The 21626-nt window shown below is 41.0% G+C and overlaps 1 protein-coding gene across 2 annotated transcripts in view; it reads left to right on the top strand.

Annotated features, from left to right (window-relative positions):
- The window catches only part of limk1a (LIM domain kinase 1a), a 53027-nt gene extending 33885 nt beyond the window's left edge, over positions 1-19142 (top strand). For both annotated transcript variants that reach the window (XM_048612669.1, XM_048612668.1), the window contains exons 10-16: positions 1390-1521; positions 2469-2528; positions 4529-4594; positions 9625-9796; positions 10809-10864; positions 11298-11455; positions 13380-19142. In XM_048612669.1, coding sequence (XP_048468626.1) covers positions 1390-1521; positions 2469-2528; positions 4529-4594; positions 9625-9796; positions 10809-10864; positions 11298-11455; positions 13380-13530 — 795 coding nt within the window. In that variant the 3' untranslated portion in view covers positions 13531-19142. The remainder of the gene's footprint in view (positions 1-1389; positions 1522-2468; positions 2529-4528; positions 4595-9624; positions 9797-10808; positions 10865-11297; positions 11456-13379) is intronic.
- The last annotated feature ends 2484 nt before the right edge of the window (positions 19143-21626 follow it).

Consider the following 21626-nt stretch of genomic DNA (forward strand, 5'->3'; position numbering starts at 1 on the left):
ACACTCACCTTTTACGGGCTCCATCCCCGCCTCTTTGACCTGTTTGTCTCCTCTCCACCTATCTTCTCCTCTATCCATCTTCTATCTGCCTCCCCCTCTCTCCCTATTTATTTCAGAACCCCCTTCCCCTCCCCCATTTCTGATGAAGGGTCTAGGCCCGAAACGTCAGCTTTCCTGCTCCTATGATGCTGCTTGGCCTGCTGTGTTCATCCAGCTCTACACCTTGTTATCTAAGATTAGGTTTTGTTTCCTCTAGATATGAGTCTCTGTAACAGTGATAGGGAAAATTAGTTTAACTGTACAATCATTCTAACTATATAGATTTGGAAAGCTCTTTTTATTTCATTTATGTAATAAACTTTGGTTGTTAATAAATATTTGCAGCCATGTGTGAAATGTGTATTTGTAGTTAATCACCATGTTAACTTAATCAATCGTATGATTTATCAAGCTAAATTTCATTCTGGAATATGACTTGTCCAATAATACCATCAGCTAGGATTATATGAGTGAATTTTCAGTGAACCACTGTTATACACCTGCTGGATTGTGTAATATTTTATATGCATACAGTATATAAAATGAGATTTTATAGTGAATATCAACCACAAGCTATCATACTGGAATACTGTGCCCTCTGGTAAATTATACAGCATGGAATCATGGAATATGATTCCTTCAAGCCCTGGTGTCTATTCTGATGTTTAAAGCAACAAAATGAATTAGCACAAGAAAGCATTTTCAAAATGAGGTATCATTGTTGTTGGTAATGTCACTGTGTTTGGTCCTTCTTGGAATGTTAAAATCTAAGGAGCAAGATAATGGTGGCCCTGAGTGTCTGCAGTACTTTGGGAGTCTTCCAAAACAGCTGTTTATAAAACTGAGGCCCAATAATCTTTTTGCCTCCTATTGAGGTTGGAGTTGGTGTCCAGTTAGAATCATCCCCTACTGCTGTAAGGAAAGGGATGTTTTGCGAGGGTGTGGTGCCTATTTGCAATTTCCTCCCCTCCAGGCTTCTGGCAGCTTTAGTGTTTGGACCGCGCCAACATATTGGCGATGTTCAGCTATATCAGCATCCACTGAGCTCTTCCTAGGCTGCGTGACGAAGTTGCACAGAAATAGATTTGGCCAATAAATGTTTTATTGGGGAAAGCCCTTTATATCATGTTTTGAGAGCATGTTATAAACTAAATACACTTTATTTGTTGTTTAAGCACAGGTCTGAGAACTAATTGGGAGAGCTTGTAAAACGATTGAGTATCACTCTAATAGGGCATGAGATGAGTGAGTCAAGTGTGTGAAATTGAATGAAAATAGAAAGTGTGCTATGTTATACTTGGCTGTTGTGTGGGTCATCACCTAAAGCTTGCCTTTTATTTCTGTAATTAGGTTAAGGTGATGCGCTGTCTTGACCATCCGAATGTTCTGAGGTTCATTGGTGTCCTTTATAAAGATAAGAGGCTGAACTTCATTACAGAGTACATCAAAGGAGGAACACTGAGGAGCATCATCAAAGATTTAGTAAGTGATGACAGAGCAACCACAGTCTTTGTTAAGAGGATATGCAAGATTCCTGCAGAGTAGAACTACAGTACAATGAGGAACTGTCTCCCAGCGCAGGGTTCACTGAACCATTTGCCAAGTGGTTTACAATGGTGCTTGTCACAGAGAATGCCGTGTACTTTAGAAAGGTCATTCACTGGCCAGGCAGAGGCAGTTTAATATTATTGCCAATGCTATCATAGAGGGGCAGCACTGTCTGTAATGTAGGATGATTATTAAATTTTCTCCTGCACATGTTGCCTGACTAATTTAAAGACCGTATCACAGATGTGCCTGTGAAGGAGGGCCTTTTTAAAAGGAGTACTGTACAGTTGTATGCCCCATTATGTCCATATGCGGGGGGGGTTTAATGCATGTTTTTCCCCTGCATGCCTAGGGCCTACAAATTTAGCAATGGGACTAATGCTTGTGTAGGTTGGGTGCAGGCTGTCATATGTTTGGTGCTCGTTTTACAACTGAAAAATGGATGCATTGCATGTCAATTTCTACTGTTGCTAACACTGCAGTATATATGAATGATAGGAGCAGGAATAAATGACTTGGCCCACAAAATCTGTTACTCTTCCACATATCAGCCCTATTCACTGTTTCCTTCATGTTGCTCAGCACCTTGTTTCCATAAACACATTGGATCCTTCTCAACGTTCTTCAATGTTAGCTCGCTCAGTAAATTTATTACCTTATAGTTAACACATTCCTCTTTTATTTTTTTTCTTTCCGTCATACATCTAACTTTAACACTTCTAACTCTGCTCCTCGTGCTTACACTTTTTTTGCTGTGGTCTGACTGACTGAAGTAACTGCAGTTGGAGGAAAAAGCTGTTCTTCTATGGGAACTGCTTTCTACTGATGACACGTTGAAAGATATAAAATTAACCAACTGGATCTCTCTTTCCCTTCAACAGGACCGTCCATTGCCATGGAACCATCGTGTGAGCTTTGCTAGGGACATTGCTGAAGGGATGGTAAGCTTCTGGCTGTAGTGGGAGATGGAACAGAACTGTACACAGGGCTCTGAATTCCAGTTAGTAGCACAAAAGGGTACAGTTAAATAACCATTTGAAGGGAACCTGATAACTGTAGCACGTTAGAGCTTTCATCTAACGTGGCCCCGCCTCCAATTCAATATCATTATACTGTTGTGGGCTCTGTAACTGTACAGATTCTAGTTCAGTCATTTGTTGCTATCAAAGTTTGAGACAGAACACGTGTGATTGGCGCTGTTGATCTTTGTAGCCAAATCCATTCTATTCTTGATTTTTAGAATCAAAATTGTGACTCCATCTGTGTAACCATCCAGTCTAGTGGACGAGTTCCTTGTCCCTTGCCCATGTCTCAGTTTATTTAAAAAATTTCACCAAAAGATTACTGTCAGTGAACTGTAACAGCAGGCTTGATGGCTGTGAGATTTGCTGGCTGTATCTTTGTGGATAGCTTGTCTGTGCTGTCAGTTTTCCTGTGGGGCCGGGCCTTCAGGACTCACAGCTGTCCACCCTGCTGATCCCTTCAATAGGTCTGTCTGTGGGCTGCAGTTCTTTTTTAATCTGTTTGAGGAAAGGTGGATGTTCTTGACAGGGCCAGCACTTATTGTAGACTCCTAATTGCCTTTCAGAAAGTGGCGATGAGCTGCTTGCTCTAAATGGTCCATGCGTTGGTCAGCAGACACTCAGTGTCATTGGATTGGACCCGGAAACAGTGAGGGAATAGTGATTATGGGTCCAGGTCAGGGTGGTGTGTAGCTTGGAGGGGAATTTGCAGATGGGAGTGCTCGTGTATATCAGCTATTCTTCCCTACTGAGGTAGTTGAGGGAACCTTGGTGACTTACTGCAATGCATCTTGTAAATGGTTGACACTGCTGTCGCAGTGTCAGTGGTATACAGACTGAATGTTGAGGGTCATAGATGGAGTGCCAGTCAAGCAGGCTGCTTGTCGTGGATGGTGTCGGGCTTCTTGAGTATTGCTGGAGCTGCAACCGTCAACAAACATCTCCACTTCTGATTTTCACAATGGATTGAAATTAATTGAAATAGCTGCCGATGGACCGGTCTAGGACAGAGATGTCCTGGAGCTGAGGTGACTGACCTGCAACAACCAAAACCATCTTCCTGTGTTCCAGGTATGACTCCAACTAGTGGAGACTTTGCCCCATTGACTTCAGTTTTGCTTGGGCTCCTTGATGCCACACTCAGTCAAAATGATGTCACAAGCTGCCGTTTTTACCTCTGCTCTGGAGTTCAGTTCTTTTGTCTGTTTGAACCAAGGCTGTAATGAGGTGTGGAGTTGAAGAGTGGTTCTTTCAGAAACCAAACTGAGCTTCAGTGAGCTGGTTATTCCTTTGCAAGTGCTGCTAGGTAGTAATTTCGATGACCCCAGATCAGTCAGAGTAGAGTGATATGGCAAAAGCCGCTGCTTTCCCAATTTTGGTCCAAGCCCCAGATCAAAAAGGAGGAGTTTACAGGGTCGACAGGGCTGTTTTCGTCATTGGTTTCTGGTGCCTAGGTCATTGCCAGTGAGCCATCCTGTTTCATTCCTCTGTTTAGACTTTGTAGCAGTGTGATACAAATGAATGGCTTCTTTGGCCATTGGAGGGCATTTGAGAGTCATCTCCATTGCTGTGTGTCTAGAATTACATGTATCCCAGACAAGGTAAGGATGGCAGATTTCCTTCCTGAAAGGACATTAGACAACCATGTGGTTTTTACTACAAATAACAATGGTTACATGATCGTCAATAGGCTAACTTTGTTTTCAGTTCCAGGTATTTACTGAATTCCAATGTCACCATTTGACATCATGAGATTTGAGCCTATATCCTCAGAACATTAGCCTGGGTTTCTGGATTTATAGATTACTTGCCCAATAGCATTTCCATTGTGCTACAACCTCCTTGTTACTGACTGAACTGAAGGAGAAATCATAATATTTTAAAGCGCTTCACTCTGTTCCTGTTATCTCTATTTTCAGTCCTATCTGCATTCCATGAACATTATCCATCGGGATTTGAACTCTCACAACTGCCTAGTGCGTGAGGTAAGCATCAGTGAAACTGGGAGAGGTGGGGCTTGCTGAAGGGGCACTGCAGATTCCAATGGCGTGGCAGGGCTGGTTATTTTGTTGAGGAGGTGAGTGAGGCTCTGTCTGGGAATGGCAGGTTCCTTTCAGGTGGCAAGGTGACCTGGGTGATGCCAGTACCTTTATGGGGTCCCCTGCAGCAAAGCCTGGACTCATGGTGATTTCTGTCCAGTTTCCCAGCCTAAACTGGGGCAAGATGAGTTGTGGGAAGGTGCCATGAGAGAGGGTGGTCCAGACAGTCCTAATCTCTGGCGCCTGTCTCTTCAGGGCGTGCTGGGTATGGCAATAGCATACCTCTCTCTGCAGTGGCTGCCTCACATCCCAAGGGTAATGCTTGCAAGCTGTGTAGCTTTTTTGACAAGCCTAGGGCTTGCAGCTCAATTTGCTGCTTCTCCTTTTCCCAGCAGCACAAATGCTGTGTCCACATTGAAAGCCATTGTGTTTGATTGGACTGAGCTCTAGGAATTGGGTCACCTCCTGGGGAGATTGCTCCACCAGTGCCAATGTACCATCTGCTGGATGGCCTGTGCCTCTGCTGTGTCTGCAGGAGCTCAGATGAAGAGAATGCTGTGCTGTAACTGCCTTCAGCCAACACTGCAATGTTGCAGACGCTGGGGCAGGTAAAAATGGCACAGCCTCCTCTTTCTCGATCTGCATGTGTGCCAGTAGGTCATGGCTATTGACGCACCCCTGTCCTGACCCGTGAAAACTGCAAGACCCCATTTTAGCCCAATTTGTTGGAGAAAAATTGAAAATAATTGATGCGTTTGAAACCGCTGAAAAGGAGAAAAATGGTTTGAATTTCAAATGCTTCACTTTTAAAAAGTTATTTATAAAGACTTGGTTTGTTTCCTGAAATGGAAGGTTTTATTTTTATTGTAACTTCATAATAATAATGTTGGCATTTATGTGTAAATAATAATAATAATAATAATATACTGGAGTAGGTAAGAAAGGAGATGTTTCCCAGCCCTAAGACAAAAAATAACATGTTGTCAGGCCAGTCATGTATGTCTCACAGCATGTTGTTCAATGTTACAGTTCAAATCAGAGAGTTTCCCAGTCACCAGTGCCTTGTGCAGGGCCCAGAAATGGTTCTGGCTTGCAATTAGTTTCCAACTACGAGAGGAGGCAGCCTGCTTCTGATTCCCGCACTTCCAAGTGAATCCCTCCAGAGCTGGCAGTGTGCATGCCATTGGAGCTCAACATGAGGGCGGTGTTAGTTAAACTGAATGCCTCGGCTCAATTCTGGTGCCCTCCCTGCTTTCCTATTCAGTGACTAGGCATTTGGGGCCTAGTCTGCCTCCAGTCCAGCTTCTTGCGTGGGAAAAGCAGAAAAGGTCTTTGTTAGTTAACGCTGCTGCTTGGCATATTTTAGTGGTCATTTTTAAATTTTGCTTTTTAAGTTCAGTTTATTGCTTTGAATTGTTTTTCCATTTTCTTTTTTTTTTTTTTGCAAGTTGTTTTCTTCATGCTTTAACGACTCTTGTTATATTTGTGTCAAGTGCTGTGCCAAACCAGAGATCAGGCAGTCGTTGCTGGCTTCCCTGCTGAAAGGGAATGAGTTCACAAAAAGTCTGATTTTTGTTTCGTGGAAGTCTGGGGAAATAAAAGGGGTTATTGTTGCTGTAATAGAAGTAGGATATGCTAAGGCATCTGGCGACATCTGTGCAGAGAGAAACATGACTCTTTGTGAGATCTCTTGCAGATCATAGACGGGAAATGTGGACTCAGTTTCTTCGTCTACAGATGCTCCCTGGCCTGTGGAATATTTCCAGCATTTCTACTTGTATTTTAGATTCCCAAGAGCTGCAGCTCTGTGAATATATAAACAGAAAGGCATGTTGGACATCCAAGTGTAGCTAGTTTCAATTTAAAATGAGAAAATATTGATGACTCTGTGAACTAATTACTCTCTTCAAAAGAAAAGTCCACTTGTGTGGATAAAAATGGCACATTACAGTCAGTGAACTGGTGGATGCTAAATTACTGGAAGGTTTTGCTCTTTTTTTTAAAATTTAAATGTGAAACTAGGAGATGGCTGTCAATCAATTTATGTCACTGATTAAGATATTCTTATTTGTATTTGGCGTTATTGTTTGTAATGCTTAAGGCTGAAGTCAGTTGGATGTTGCTGTCTGATTTTTGAGCCAAGTTCAAAGAAGTGGAGCTGTTTATGTAATATGAATGGCCAAGTTGTGCAATTTTCTGACAAAGCTGAGGCGATAAAGTACATCAAACTAAATCATCTGCTTTTGAAGGACTTTATGAATAGAGGCACAGAGTTCCAAAATCATTTAAGTTCATTTTCAGCCTGTGCAAAGTAATTCAACATTTCTGTTACTGTGCCCCAATTCTGAGGCACAAAGATGTGAAATGCTTTGTGGAGTGTTCAGGGGAGATGTGCTAGGTTGAGGGATTACAGGGTAGGGGTTTTTCTCCTACCTCAGGGAATTTGATGAAGTGTATAAATTAGTGATTAAATGAAATAAATAGAAACTGTTTCCAGTGGTTGACAGATCAATAATCGGACACTCCAGATTTAATTTTATTTAAATTGATTAGTCAAAAGCATTAGAAGAGGCATAAGGAAAAATCTTTCCATAATAGTTAGGATTTGGCAAGTGCTCTGCCCCTTGTATTGAGGCAGATACAGGTGGAATTAGTGTTTAAAAGGAAAAGGCAAAACATAACTGTTCCTCTGTTGCTTGGCCTTAAACACTTTGCACTTAGCAACAGCCCTTGTAATCAAGTGGCTGACTCTGTTTATCATTATTGTATTCATACATCTGTCTTCACAGAGTTTGAAAACAAATGTCACAGTATAAACTGTGTAGATGGTGATATCCAAAACAACTGCTCTAAAAATATTCACTAGTTTACAAATGGTAGGTAAAAATGCATGAAACTGAAATTGTTGACTTTGTAGATGAGTAGCAGTAAGGAGCACTTTTTTTTTCTGACATTCTGATTTAATCGTTTTAATTTTAATGGAGGCAGAGTTGCAATCACTCAGATAAGCTCATTATAGTTATGGATAATGAACCATTGGACCAGTTTCATTTACTAGATCTGTGCCTCTTTAGCTCAGATCCATTGGGCTGGGTAGTGCATCAGTTTAGGATATTTCTTTTTGAAAGTCTTGTGTGACTATCAGTTGAAAACCAGAGTCAGGTTTGGCTGTGACCATCAAATAATTTGGATAAACAACTGGAGGGGAACTTGTCTTGAAAAGAACCAGAACAAATTCAAGCAGCTGAATGCTGTCCTTTTGTGTAGCACTTCTCTATTCTCTAGGCCCTAACACTCATTACAGAGGCACTTGACAGAGGCTGCTAGGGGATAAAAGGATGAGGGCTGGACTAAGGGACACAGAAACAGGAGAAGCAGCAAAGGCATAATTTTTCTCCCTGCTCTGATTGCAAGCCCTCTTGAAATGGGGGTCCCAGTCTTCAGGAGGTTGGGGGAGTGGTGACGGTGGGGAACATAAAAAAGTAGGAGTAGGTGTAGGTCATTCAACCCCTCACACGTTGCCTCGCCATTCAATAAGGTCATGGCCCCAGGCCTCAACTCTTTCATGCAACTCCTCATAAGCCTCATCGCCTCCATTTCAAATATCACCTCTTTTTAAATACTTTCCGTGATCCAGCCTCCACAATACTCTGGGGTAAAGAATTCCAGACATTCACTACCCTCTGAGCATTCGCAACATCCACCCTGTCAAGCCCCTCAGAATCCTGTGCATTTCGATAAGATCACCCCTCATTTCTCGAAACTCTAGTGAATAAAGGCCTAAGCTGTTCAGCCATTCTTGATAATTCATCTCACTGAATCCACCTCGTGAATCTTTTTTGAACTGCCTTCATTGTTAAATACAGAGACCAAAACTGTGCACAGCACTGCAGACATGGTCTCATTAACACCTCAGACATTTATAATGAGACTTCCCTATTTTCAACTTTTTAATGCCCTAGCAATGAGGGCCAAACTTCCATTTGCTGCGTTAATTACATGCTGTATCTGAATGTTAACTATGTTTTACACCCAAGCACCCTAATCCCTGTGCACTGCACTTTCCTAATGTCTCTCCCCAATTAGATAACCTTTTAATTCTTCCTACCAAAGTGCATGACCTCACACTTTCCTACATTTAAATTCCATCTGCCAAGTTTACAGCTGTTCACTCAACCCTTCTATAATCATCTTGCAAATTCCCCATATCCTTTTGTAACATGCCCTTCCACTCTTCCTTTATATAATTTGCAAATTTAGATACATTACCCTCTGTCACTCCTCCAGTATGTTATAGAATAGTAAATAATTGAGGGCCTTGGAATGATCCTTGTGGCACTCCACTAGTTACATTGTTTGAACCTGGAAAAGACTCATTAATCCTGATTCTGTCTCTTCTGTTTGTTAACCAATTCTCAATCCATTCTATTACATTACCCTATTACGAGCGCTCCTGTCTTGCGCAATAAACTTTTACGTGGTGCCTTTAATTAAATTCCAAAACAATTACATCAATTGGTTATCCTTTATAAACTCTGCGTGTTATATCCTCCAAGAACTCTAGCAAATTTGTCAAGCGTGATTTCCCTTTCACAAAACTATGTTGAGTTTGTTTGATTGTTAGGTTTTTTTAAATATCCTGCTCTTTCGTCCTTAATAATGGACTATAACGTTTTCCCAATAACACATGTCAGGTTAACTTGCCTATAGTTTCCTGCTTTCTGTCTCCCCCCTTCCCTTGAACAGGGGCGTCACATTAGTGGTTCTTCAATTTGCTGGACCATCCCAAAAATCCAGTGAGTTCTGGAATATTTTGACCAATGCCTCGATTATCTCTCCAGCCATTTCCTGTAAAACCGTTGGATGCAGGTCATCAGTCTCTGGTGACTTGTCTGCTTTCAGTCCCATTAGTTTCATCCCTTGGATGCTCTATCAGACTGTGAGATTCTCCCATCAATTTCTGTCTTGTATTTCAGAACAATACTGTAGTGGTTGCTGATTTTGGACTGTCTAGACTAATGGTTGATGATAAAAAGCAGACAGACAATCAGTCACCAGGAGACCTATCCACCATGAGAAAGCCGGACAGAAAGAAACGTTACACTGTGGTGGGAAATCCTTACTGGATGGCTCCAGAGATGATAAATGGTGAGCACACAAATGAGGAACTGTCTCTTTCCTCATTCTTCATTCCTATCTTTTTATCCTTGGGGTGAAAAGGGTTGCTGGGATTACACCATGGAAGCCCCATTATAGCCCAACCTGTGAGCAAGGCAGAGAATATCATTAAGCTAGCTGGTTGTGGAGGACATCATTATGTTATTCCAGTAACGTGCATGAGTAAACACTTGCCAGCACAAGCCTGTGGATGGTGATCAGGGATGAGCTGATTTAGTTTTTCCCCTTGCTAGCACAGTGGAGCTGCTGCCATTAACAAAAAGACAAATTGCACCCAGACTTTGAGTCTGTTTGTGCAGCGGTACTGGCTGGCTGTACCCAACCAGTACTGAATGAAAGCATCCCACCCGTGTTTTAAAGTGATCTCATACTGTTCACAGCAGCTATTATCGCTGTGCTTGTGAAGGTTATTTAAGGGCATGGTAATATTCTGGCCAGCTCAAAGCCTCAATGAGAGGAAGTTCTCATCTGTCCTCTCTATCTGAGGTTATAGATCGTAAATGTGGTGTCCTAAGTGGTGAATTTTGGGGAAGTCTGCTGCTGGGTTTGTGCTATCCAAGCTCTGTTGAAGTATTTTTGCAACTACATATGATCCAGATTTCTCTGAGAAGCTCCTCCAACAACTGGTGAAACAAATGCAAATGCTTGGGCCTTGCTCTAATGCTTTCTGACTACAACCTCAACCTCTTTGTGTGTGTAAGTGAGACAGAGTAGATGTCCAATTAGTTTATTAGAACCCCTGTGTGCTTGTTATTGCCAGTGAAAATTGCCCAGTGTTCAGCAATACTCCTTGTCCTCCATACTGTTGTCTGTACTTATACTGCTGTTTGTACAGTAGTACTCTGATCATCAACAGTTCTTAATTCGCATTCTGTGCTGCATGATCAAACTCTGAATAACTCCTTTTTCTGATTTTTTTTTTCATGATATTTGCTTGACGTGGTCTCACCTGGTGATTAACTGATTTATTTTATATTCCCAGGGAAAAGCTACGATGAGAAAGTTGACATCTTTTCCTTTGGGATAATGCTGTGTGAGGTAAGAAAATGAACTGAGTAGCTGATACTGTCAACTGCTTGTAAAATCTAACGACAAGGAAACCATCTTCATAGCCGATTTCTGAACCAGCAGCTCAGTAAATTTGGAATGTTATATTCATTCTTCCTTGTGATTGTTGCGCTTCATTCAGTGTGTCATTATATTGAGTTGGCACTACAACAAAGTGATTGAGGGCTGGGATATCAGCCACAGCCCGATGAATGCCATAAGCCTGGTTCTGCCATTTACTGTATATTTTCCATTAGGATTAGACATAATCTCTAAACTGAGAGATTAGTGTGCGATCAAGCAATAAACACCATACCCGAATTGTGAACTGAGTGTCTAGTGTAAGACAAGGGCATAGTTTTACTAAGGTGGTGATGTCAGCTTTCCTTGTGATTTGCTGATTTTTTTTGTTTTAAACTTCCAGCTGATTGGTAGAGTAAACGCAGACCCAGATTACCTGCCCAGGACAACAGATTTCGGATTGAATGTCCCTGTTTTCTTGGATCGATACTGTCCAGAGGAATGTCCTGCTGCCTTCTTCCCAATTGCAGTCATGTGCTGTGACTTGGATCCAGAAAAGAGGTGAGTTTGCCACAAAAATTTCAGAGCAAGGTTTGATGTGGAAAGGCTAATGTAACAGGATGATACTGTAGATGCTGGGAACCTGAAATAAATGGGTGAAAAATGTTGGTTGGCTGACTGTTGGGTATTTTCAGAATTTGGATGGGTTTCAATGATACTGCCAATCAGCTGCTTGAGTTTGCATTGACTCCAAAGTTGCCTAAAAGATTTTTGTGATTAGTAAAAGGACTTCTGCAGCACCTAAAATATAATATGGAACAGTGTTCTAAACAGCAGTGCTGCCCATAGGAATTTCCTGGGCAAGAGAACAAGGTTCATCTAGTCTACCCTCTACCAACTTGACTGTAACATAACTTTAAACTGATTAATGATCAATCGCTCTCTGTCCACTAATCTACAACAGGTTCAGACCTGACAACTGGGGTAAAAAGAGTACAAAAAAATCAAGAATCATAGAATCCCCTACAGTGTGGAAACAGGCCCTTCAGCCCAACAAGTCCACACCGACCCTACTGAGTATCCCACCCTGACCCATCCCCCTATAAACTCACCTAATCTACACATTCCTGAACACTAGGACAATTTAGCATGACCAATTATGAGGAAAGGTTGAGGGAGCTAGGGCTTTTTTCATTGGAGCGAAGTAGTATGAGAGGTGACTTGATAGAGTTGTACAAGATGATGAGAGGCATAGTTAGAGTGGATAGTCAGAGACTTTTTCCCAGGGCGGAAATGACTATTATGAGGGGGCATAATTTTAAGGTGATTGGAGGAAGGTATAGGGGAGATGTCAGAGGTAGGTTCTTCACACAGAGAGTGGTGGGCGTGTGGAATGCGCTGCCGCTAGTGGTAGTGGAGTCAGATACTTTAGAGACTTTTAAGTGACTCTTGGATAGGCACGTGGAGGATAGTAAAATGTAGGGTAGATTGATCTTAGTAGGATAATAGGTTGGCTGAACATCGTGGGCCAAAGGGCCTGTACTGTGCTGTACTGTTCTATGTTTAATCCACCTAGCCTGCACATCTTTGGACTGTGGGAGCAAACCGGAGGAAACCCACGCAGACATGGGGAGAACGTGCAAACTCCACGCAGATGGTCGCCCGAGCGTGGAATTGAACCCGGGTCCCTGGCGCTGTGAGGCAGCAGTGCTAACCACTGAGCCGCTGTACAGTGAACTAATTTTAATAATCTTGGCTGTTGATGTGGTGTATGGTTAGCGTTGTTATTTCTGATTGCATGACTGCCTCTATCTTGAACCATTAACATTTACATCATTAGCGCTGATATTTTTAGGAAATTTAATTTTGATCAGTGGTTTGAGCATCCTGGGCCAAATGGCCTGTCTCTGTCTGGTAAATACATTACAATAAGGAGGCTGTGCACTTGGTGCAATAATATTTCAGTAAAAATTATTTTTTTTACAAGTTAACGTCTTTAGCTAGATTTTATGTCTGCATTAAGTACACGGCATTGTGTTAAGATCAATGAATTTTTGCAAAAGTATAGTTTTAGTTTTCTCATTTTATCCCTTTCATTGGACCATCCCTTCCCTCTAACCACCACGGATGGTCTCAAACTCCATTCATTCAGCAGCCAGATTTGGGAGTGACCACTTGCATTTTAGGGGGAGCCAGATCAGCAACTCCTGGGATTTACATAATGAAGATAGGCAAGCTTGATATTTTTTCCTTTAAATGCAGTTGGGAAGAGGGGAAGAGGTTTGACAATCACTCTGGTATTCAATCAAGCTTGTGTCCCCGCCCCCCCCGGGATGTGGGTAAATTTTGAGTTTTTTTTGGTTAATTCACTCAAACCATATATTTCAACTCTTCTACAACAAGATCTCCTAGAGTCCGCCTTACTGCTGTAGTAACCAGCCCGTTATACCACTCCTAATGCTGTTCATTGTTTTGTTTTCCACAGACCATCCTTTATGAAGCTGGAACAGTGGTTACTAGCGCTGAAATTGCATGTGGAGATGCACCTTGCTCTCACCTCTGACCTTGAACAGATCAATCATTCCTTCTTCCAGAATCATTCAAGAAGCAAAGAGAAACTTCTGGAAGCCATGTGAGCTGGTCCAGCTGAACCATTACCATGTAATCTACAAGCATGCTGATCTTCAGCTGACCACCTTCACATAATCTCCCATTTCATCAGCGTTCTGGGCACAATCAAACCTGCAAGTACTCCAATGTACTGTTTATTATTCTGCGGGTAGACCCTTCTGCTTTAACATTTCACCAGACAAGTCTCAACTCATGTAAATAGCTGGTCACCTCCAGTAGGATACAGGAAGGACATGGCAGTATCTAGGGTATTGATGTAAATGGTATGTCCACCATGATGCTCTGGTTAACTCAGTGCTCGTGCACCTTACACATGATTTGTAAATAAGTGAATGCCTGCAGTTAGTGGCAGGATAAGATTTCTGTCTGCTCAAACTCTGGATACAGAAGAACCTTGCTTTGGTAATGTACAATGGGAATTTGATTGGTGCTGTCCAGCTCCTAGTAGGCCTGCACCCTCAGCAGAAAACTGCCTCCAACTTAGCAAGCTCACTAGTAGAGGCAGGACAGGATGGTTGTATGATAATTAGAAAGTTTCACCTTGTTCAGTTGTTTAGGGTCAGGAGAATGGAGCAATTTAAGCCCACACCTGGCAAATTCTGCACCCGAGTTGAAGCTTCATGATAGACAGCATAAACTGAAATGTCGACTTTCCATTCCAAGTGCTAACGTCCCTTATCTCAATGAGCACAAAGGTAGAAACTGGTTTGATACAGCCAGCAGGAAAAGAAATTTATTTTATGTAGTTCATTCCAATTTGAATATTTTGGTGATGGGAGAAACCACTGAAATTTCAGACAACAGTTGCACCCCAACACATTGACAAGCTCCTTAATCTGAGGGGGGAGGTTCAGGGCTGGGGTCTCTCATTAACTTATTTCATCAGGGTTTGTAGTCATGTGGCATGTGTTGAAGAGCTGCTCAATTAAGATTTCATTTCTTTCAATGGAATGAGAAATCAGTTATTAAATTAAAGAATTTCAGAATGAGGATGCTACTGTAGTTTCGGGAGCTGCCAGCATGAATTACTGTATTTGAATCAAATGTTGTACATCATTCTTGAACATTCACTCAGATTGAGTCTCTTCTGAGCTCCCCAGCTTCATCTAAAATCTCCATTTGCACACTGTTCGACATCTCTAGCCTCAACAAAAACTTCTTCACTTTTTCTTAACAGAAATATAAGACTTTTATCATCTGATACACAGGTGTGTCTGGGAGAACCATGTTTGAACAAAGCATTTACTTGGTGGCTCCCCAGTTATCTTCAGGAGAGCTCCGTAATAATCTCTCCTTTTCCTCATCAGTCTGTAACACACACTTACCATTTTTGGTGTTGCCACATTAATGTTGCTCCATGCTTGTTTTCCGATTTTGGAAATTTCAGTTCCAGTCCTTTTTTATTAGTCTGGAGCATCTTTGACAATCTTAGTGTTAAATTGTAAGATTTCCAAGACCTCCATTTTGAGTTGATGGCTAGTTAACCAGTAAATCTAGTTTCATTCTGAAATTCTCATTCCTTCTTTCTCCCCCTACCTTTCACTGTAAGATGACCATGTTGTCCTCCTTTTTGTTTTACCCCATTTTTCTTCTCCCTTTCTTTTTGAAGCATTTTGTAACACTTTGTTAAAGGGTAACCCTTGGAAATATTTTAAAGTTGGATTTAAATGGACATTATATATGGATCTAAATCAATTGGACCATCCAGCATGCAGTCACCGCTTTTCCTCTGGTCCCTAGGTTTGGGTTTCAATCCTTCAAAAACAGGGATGCAACAACTCAACTTCCAGTCCATTGTTTCTTGGCAAATGTTCATCTGTTCTTGCTCGTTATGTTACTCTGAACTCTAATTGGTTGTGGACCTGAATCTCTGCAGAGCCAAATGCACAAACCTCAAACACAGACGACTGTAGTGTAATCATTGGAAAATTCTTTAGGACCCCTCCACAATTGAAAGCACTGGCTCCTGGGCCAGGCCTTGCTTTTCTGGGACAGGACCACAATCTACAACAAATTTAGTTCATCATGGCACTTGGAGTAGCATGAGGCATTTTGTTGACTGCGAACAAATAACCTGTAAACAGGGATGAACTCAACAGTGAAGTAAATGATTTCTGCCTCCAGTTTTAAATCTGGTTTCAGGCCTAAAGGCCCTGCAGAAGAATGTAGGATATTCTTCAAATATTTTTACAGATGGTGACCTGAACTGCAACACAAGTGGTTGCCTAGTATCATCATATGTAGACAGTCAGCATTTCCAAAGGGCATCATTCACATTGCTTTCTCTTTTTTTAATTCCTGTTTGTTATTATTTTTGCTCCGTCTTTTGCTTAATTATGCTTGTCAGACAGTTCAGGTAGCATTTTCACTTTTCTACATCAGATTTACTTCTGTAGTATTGCAGATTGCATTTATTTGAGCTTCCAGGCCAATTGGTTTCTGTCTCTCCCCTCCCTCTTCGTTTTGCCTCTTCTGTTTGTATCCTGGTGTCTGCTTTACGTTAGTGAACAAAGAATAATCACTGTTTCTGGGTATCAAACACATTCACTCATCATTGTGGGCACAAAACTGCAAGTTACTTTACCTAGCTCCTGAAATGTAATGTCAGATGCTGTTCCACTTTTTGAACTTGGGTGTTCATCAACCCAAGAATGAGGAGTTGAGTATCTCTTGTTTGCAATAGCAGAAAAGTTTCTGCAACTACGGTCTTATTCTGACAGCACAAAACTGACCCTAATAATGATTCCACTCTGACCAGTACAGGAACTGGAAAAATTGTGTAATAATTCAACAAAGCAAGAATGTTCTGTTCCGAGATTGGAATGAGACACAAGGTAGAAGATGTATATGGTGACCTTTACTTCGCATCTGGCCTATGCTATAGCCAACATGGTCAATCATGGACTATTACTGGGGAGTGGAAGGGGAGGGGCTGCAAGCTTTACTCTGCATCATGACTATCCTGTACCTGACATGTAAGCTGACATTTGGTAGCCAGTGTTCCATTCCAAGCACTAATAGCCTCTCACTATTCCACAATACACCGAAGATTCAGCGAGATTGAGTCTTACTGAAAATTCCAGTCTGTTTGATTCTTCAGCTAATGAAATGATTGCAGCATTGACTTTTCCTCCTACTTTGTTTACTAGTAGCTGAGGACCTGAGTATTAGTCATCAGTAGAAAAAATTTGGAAACTGCCCTTTTATATCAGACATGTTCTGTAATGTTAGAATTAATAAGCAGTTTAATCATAGTCCTTTCTTCCTGCTACTCTTCACAACCCAACAGAGCAATGAACTTCGAGTATGACCATTCCAATTGCATCAACATAAGGCTATTACTAAACATAAGACAGACTTTCAGATGCTTGTGGGCTTAATGCCAATCTACGGTGATGAATTGAATTGAATTTGAATTGCCAACTATCTGTTGACTTTAGAAGGATTTGCAGCTTGTATAAATTAAAATGACTGCTTCAGGAGTGATTAGGGGTCAAGCCATAACCATATTTGCTATGTAGAGTGTACCGGAGAGTTGCCACTGAAATTTTACAAAGCATGAAAAGATTGACATCTCTAGTCCTTATGCTGACCTGTGATCTGTTAGCTGATTTTTTAGAAAATTGGCATTGCATATTCATGTACTGCTGTCTTGATGAAGAGCTGTTACGTCAATAACTTACTTGATTTAAATTTTTCAAGTTCCTCAGGATTCACATCATTAAATATTTCACAGTTCAGTGACATGGGTGTACTGTGTGAAAGCTCTGGAACCTATCAGTATAGCGTCAGTTGCGTGACAAATGTGGGGGCTCCTGTAAGGAAAACATAACTGTTCCTCTGTTGCTTGGCCTTAAACATTTTGCACTTAGCAACAGCCCTTGTAATCAAGTGGCTGACTCTGTTTATCGTTATTGTATCCATGCATCTGTCTTCACAGAGTTTGAAGACAAATGTCACAGTATAAACTGTGTAGATGGCGATATCCAAAACAACTGCTCTAAAAATATTCACTAGTTTACAAATGGTAGGTAAAAATGCATGAAACTGAAATTGTTGACTTTGTAGATGAGTAGCAGTAAGGAGCACTGGTTTTATTTCTGACATCCTGATTTAATCGTTTTAATTTTAATGGAGGCAGAGTTGCAATCACTCAGATAAGCTCATTATAGTTATGGATAATGAACCATTGGACCAGTTTCATTTACTAGATCTGTGCCTCTTTTTGGCTCAGATCCATTGGGCTGGGTAGTGCATCAGTTTAGAATATTTCTTTTTGAAAGTCTTGTGTGACTATCTGTTGAAAACCAGAGTCAGGTTTGGCTGTGACCATCAAATAATTTGGCAGCAATATCTACCTGGAATGGCAGACACTTGAGTGAACTAAAAGTTTGCCCGTGCCTGAGAATCTGCAGCCTAGAATGTCCTCATGAGAAGGGGAATATTGAGGTAGAGACCGCTTATGTACATTTGTAAGCTGCAGTGCTTTGAATTCAGTATCCAGATTGATAGAGAACAGTACACTCTCTCAAATCCTGTGCAGTTTAGTCCAAGCCCACTTGTCTTTTATGTGCAGTTGGGTAAATAACACACCGTAATGCAAACTTAGAGTCTCCAGAGTTTTACAGTCAATTCCCATGGTTAGAATGTAGTTTTGTTTTTGAATGAAAACCAGATATTTTCGGTCAAAATAAGTAAAAAGGGGATGGAAATGAAGGGTGTATATCAATCTTCAGTTACTTCAGAAACTAATATACTTGAATATTGTACTTCTTCAAATTATTGAAACATTGTAAAAGTGGACAAATGTCTGGCACAGTCTGCCACACCGACCAGGAGACCAGTCCCTGATCTATGCTGAATTACTGGTTGGAAATTATGACTTGGCCTCGATGCTTTTGGCTTGAAAATGGTGAAGAATTTGAGCAGGACTCCTGCTCCTGAGTTCCATTTGGCATTTCCTGCTGCAAGGAGCTTGTGGTTGGAACAAGTTTGAACTCAGTTTCAGTGTCTTCCGTGATTAAGTAGCCTGTTGGCATTCATTGCCTACATTTGTCTGAAGAATGACAGTTGGCAGATGTTGGTGCCTTCAGCAGTCAAGGTGTAAACTTCGTTAACAGTAGTGGAATGCTTTCTGCTATTTGGTGCCAATTTTGCCTTTAAACTTCATGCAATAATATTGTTCAGTGCTGTGCTCAAACAAAAGGCATGAGTTAATAATACAGTAATTATGTGCAAAGTTTATTCATTGTAAACTCATGACACCAAAGCCTCTGCTGTCAGGGTGTAGAGGACCAAGTGTGGCACTGAGAAACCCGCAGTGCAAGCTGAACAGACTCAACCCACTAAATTAATCTGTGCCTTGTTTAGCCAGAGCTCTCAAGGACCAGTGGTTGGTTTATGTTGTTTACAAAGTCAAAACTTGCATTTTCTATCATTAATTTATTGTTTCTGTGGATTCAGTCATATAATTCCAGTGTTTAATTCCTAGTGTTTTATTTTGAAACTGTGAACATAGTGCACTTTACACATAGGAGGGTGACTATGACAGCAAATCTGTGAAGTATTGTAACAGGAAAATGGAATAAAACCAGCTTCATCTCAATGAGCAACTCTACCACTTTTTCTTGTACACCCTGTTTTTTTTTAAAGCATCTAAGAGGACACTAATCAGCCAGGCATCTTGTTCAATCTGCAGTGACTCCTGCTGGAAATTGTGAGTATGAGTGAATCTGTGAATCTTAAATATATTACCAAGAATGATTGGAAGATTACATTACTTCGCCACAGTCCTCATGTATAACCAGATAATAAGCAAGCATAGAACTTTAGCTCTCAACGGGACAACTTTAAGCAGAAAAGAATAGGCAAAGACATATTCTGTGATGAAGGGTCTTCTTTTGAGCTTTGGGCAGAGGCGCACAAGGGGTAGAGGAACTTCATTAAATCAAACAACATGCCGATACTTAACGCCGACATGGGATATCCAAAGTGGAAAGTATTCTAGTCTCAAACTTTAAATTTGGCTGTCCCATACTTGACCTGAATACACATCCTGCAAGCTTTTGCATAGAAAGGTCCAGAAAAAAAAAGCCACAATATAAACAAACAATGCAGATATATTCAGGTCTGTCATTAATATTTAGAACCTATGATTAAACAGCATCCTCTGGTGGTGAAAGATGGTGAGGAATTGTTCCAAAGTAGATAGGATTGTAGTTTTCCTGTTCCCCCAATTGAATTATTAGAAAATTCTTGGTTAATATTTATTAATTAACTCAGTTATTTATGTAATGACTGGAAATTATAACAGCAGTAGATCTGATTTTTTTTTCGATTATTATGAAGTGGATGTAACCATAATGTGATTGGTATGAAATGAATGATATTTGCATTTAAAGCATTTTCACAATGTCAATGCTTCACAGTCAATAAACCACTTTAAAATATAGTCACTGTTTTCATGTGGGGGAAAATGGCAACAAAATTTGATGTGTGGATGAGCTAAGTTCAGTTCATGCCGTTTGTATGGATTTTAGCAAAGTTTTTGACAAGGTCCCACATGGGAGAATGATTGAGCAGGTTAAAGCATGTGGAATTCAGGGAAATTCTGAGATGGACCAGAAACTGGCTTAGTAACAGGACACAGTGGTAGGAGGTTGTTTGAGTGACTGGAGGCCAGTGTCCATTATGGAGTAGGGGCCAAGGGCACCTGTGTATGATGTTGGAAGGATGTTGAATGAATACTCTTCAGTCTTCACTCTGGAAAAGGAGGCATAGGTATGGATTTCAGGAAAAGGGACTGTGAGGAACTTGTACAGTTTGACTTAGGAAATGGGGAGGTATTGGAAGCTCTGTTGGGCCTAAAAAATAGAGAAATCCCCAGGCCTGGATGAACTGCATCCCAGGCTGCTGTCGGAGGTGAGGCAGGAAATCGCAGGGACTCGGGCGCAAAATTTTAATTCCTGTCTGGCCACAGGAGAAGTGCCAAAAGATTGGAGGATGGTTAATGTGGTTCCACTTTTTAAGAGGGGTGGTAATGATGAACCAGGAAATTACAGACCAATGAGTCTCCATCTGTGTTAGGCAACCTATTGGAGAAAATTCTGAAGAAACAAATTAATACCCACTTGGAAAGGCATGGGTTAATTAGGGATAGTCAGCATAGCTTTGTCAGAAGGAGGTCATGTCTAACAAATTTGTTAGAATTTTTTTTGAAAATGTGATCATGTATGTGGATGATGGAAGTTCAGTTGATGTATATGATTTATATGGATTTTAGCAAGGCTTTTGACAAGGTCCAACATGACAAGATTAAACCATGTGGATCTGAGGGAAACTTGGTGAGATGAATCAGAAACTAGTTTAGTAATAGGACATAAAAGAATAGCGGTAGAAGGCTGTTTTGATTGACTGGAGCCAGTGTCCAGTGATGTACCACAAGGATCAGCACTGGGAACCTTTTATTGTTTGCTATATACATATATGATATATATGAAAATGTTGGGGGAATGTTAAGCAAATTTGCAGATGACGCCAAGATTGGTAGAGTGGTTGGTAGTGAAGAAGATGGTTGTAGGTTACAGGAAGATGTAGATGGGTTGGTCAGATGGGCAAACCAGTGGCAGATAGTTTTAACCCTGATAAGTGCGAGGTGATGGACTTTGTAAGCATAAACAAGACGAGGGATTATTTAATGAATGGCAGGAGAGAGTAGCTTAGAGGAACAGAGGGATCTTAGGGTAATTGTTCATAAATCCCTCAAGTCAGCGGTGCATGTGAATAGGATAGTTAAGGCGACATATGGGACACTTGCTTTCATCAGTCATGGTGTAGAGTATGAGAGCAAGCAGGTAATGTTGCAGTTGTACAGAGTATTGGATAGGCCACAGCTACAGAACTCTGCAGTTCTGGTCTCTCCACAGGAAGGATGTGGTAGCACTAGAGAGAGGACCGAGGAAGTGGGGAAAGCAGAATGGAAACTTGATGAAATTGAATAGGAATAATTGATGGATCAAATGGGAATCAAGTTGAAGATTTAAAAGACTATATTTTGAGTATTAGTTTAAAAAAATGGTCACAGCTTTTTTATTTTGTAATT

Source organism: Rhincodon typus, chromosome 26 (assembly GCF_021869965.1).
Source record: "Rhincodon typus isolate 14 chromosome 26, sRhiTyp1.1, whole genome shotgun sequence".
NCBI lineage: Eukaryota > Metazoa > Chordata > Chondrichthyes > Orectolobiformes > Rhincodontidae > Rhincodon > Rhincodon typus.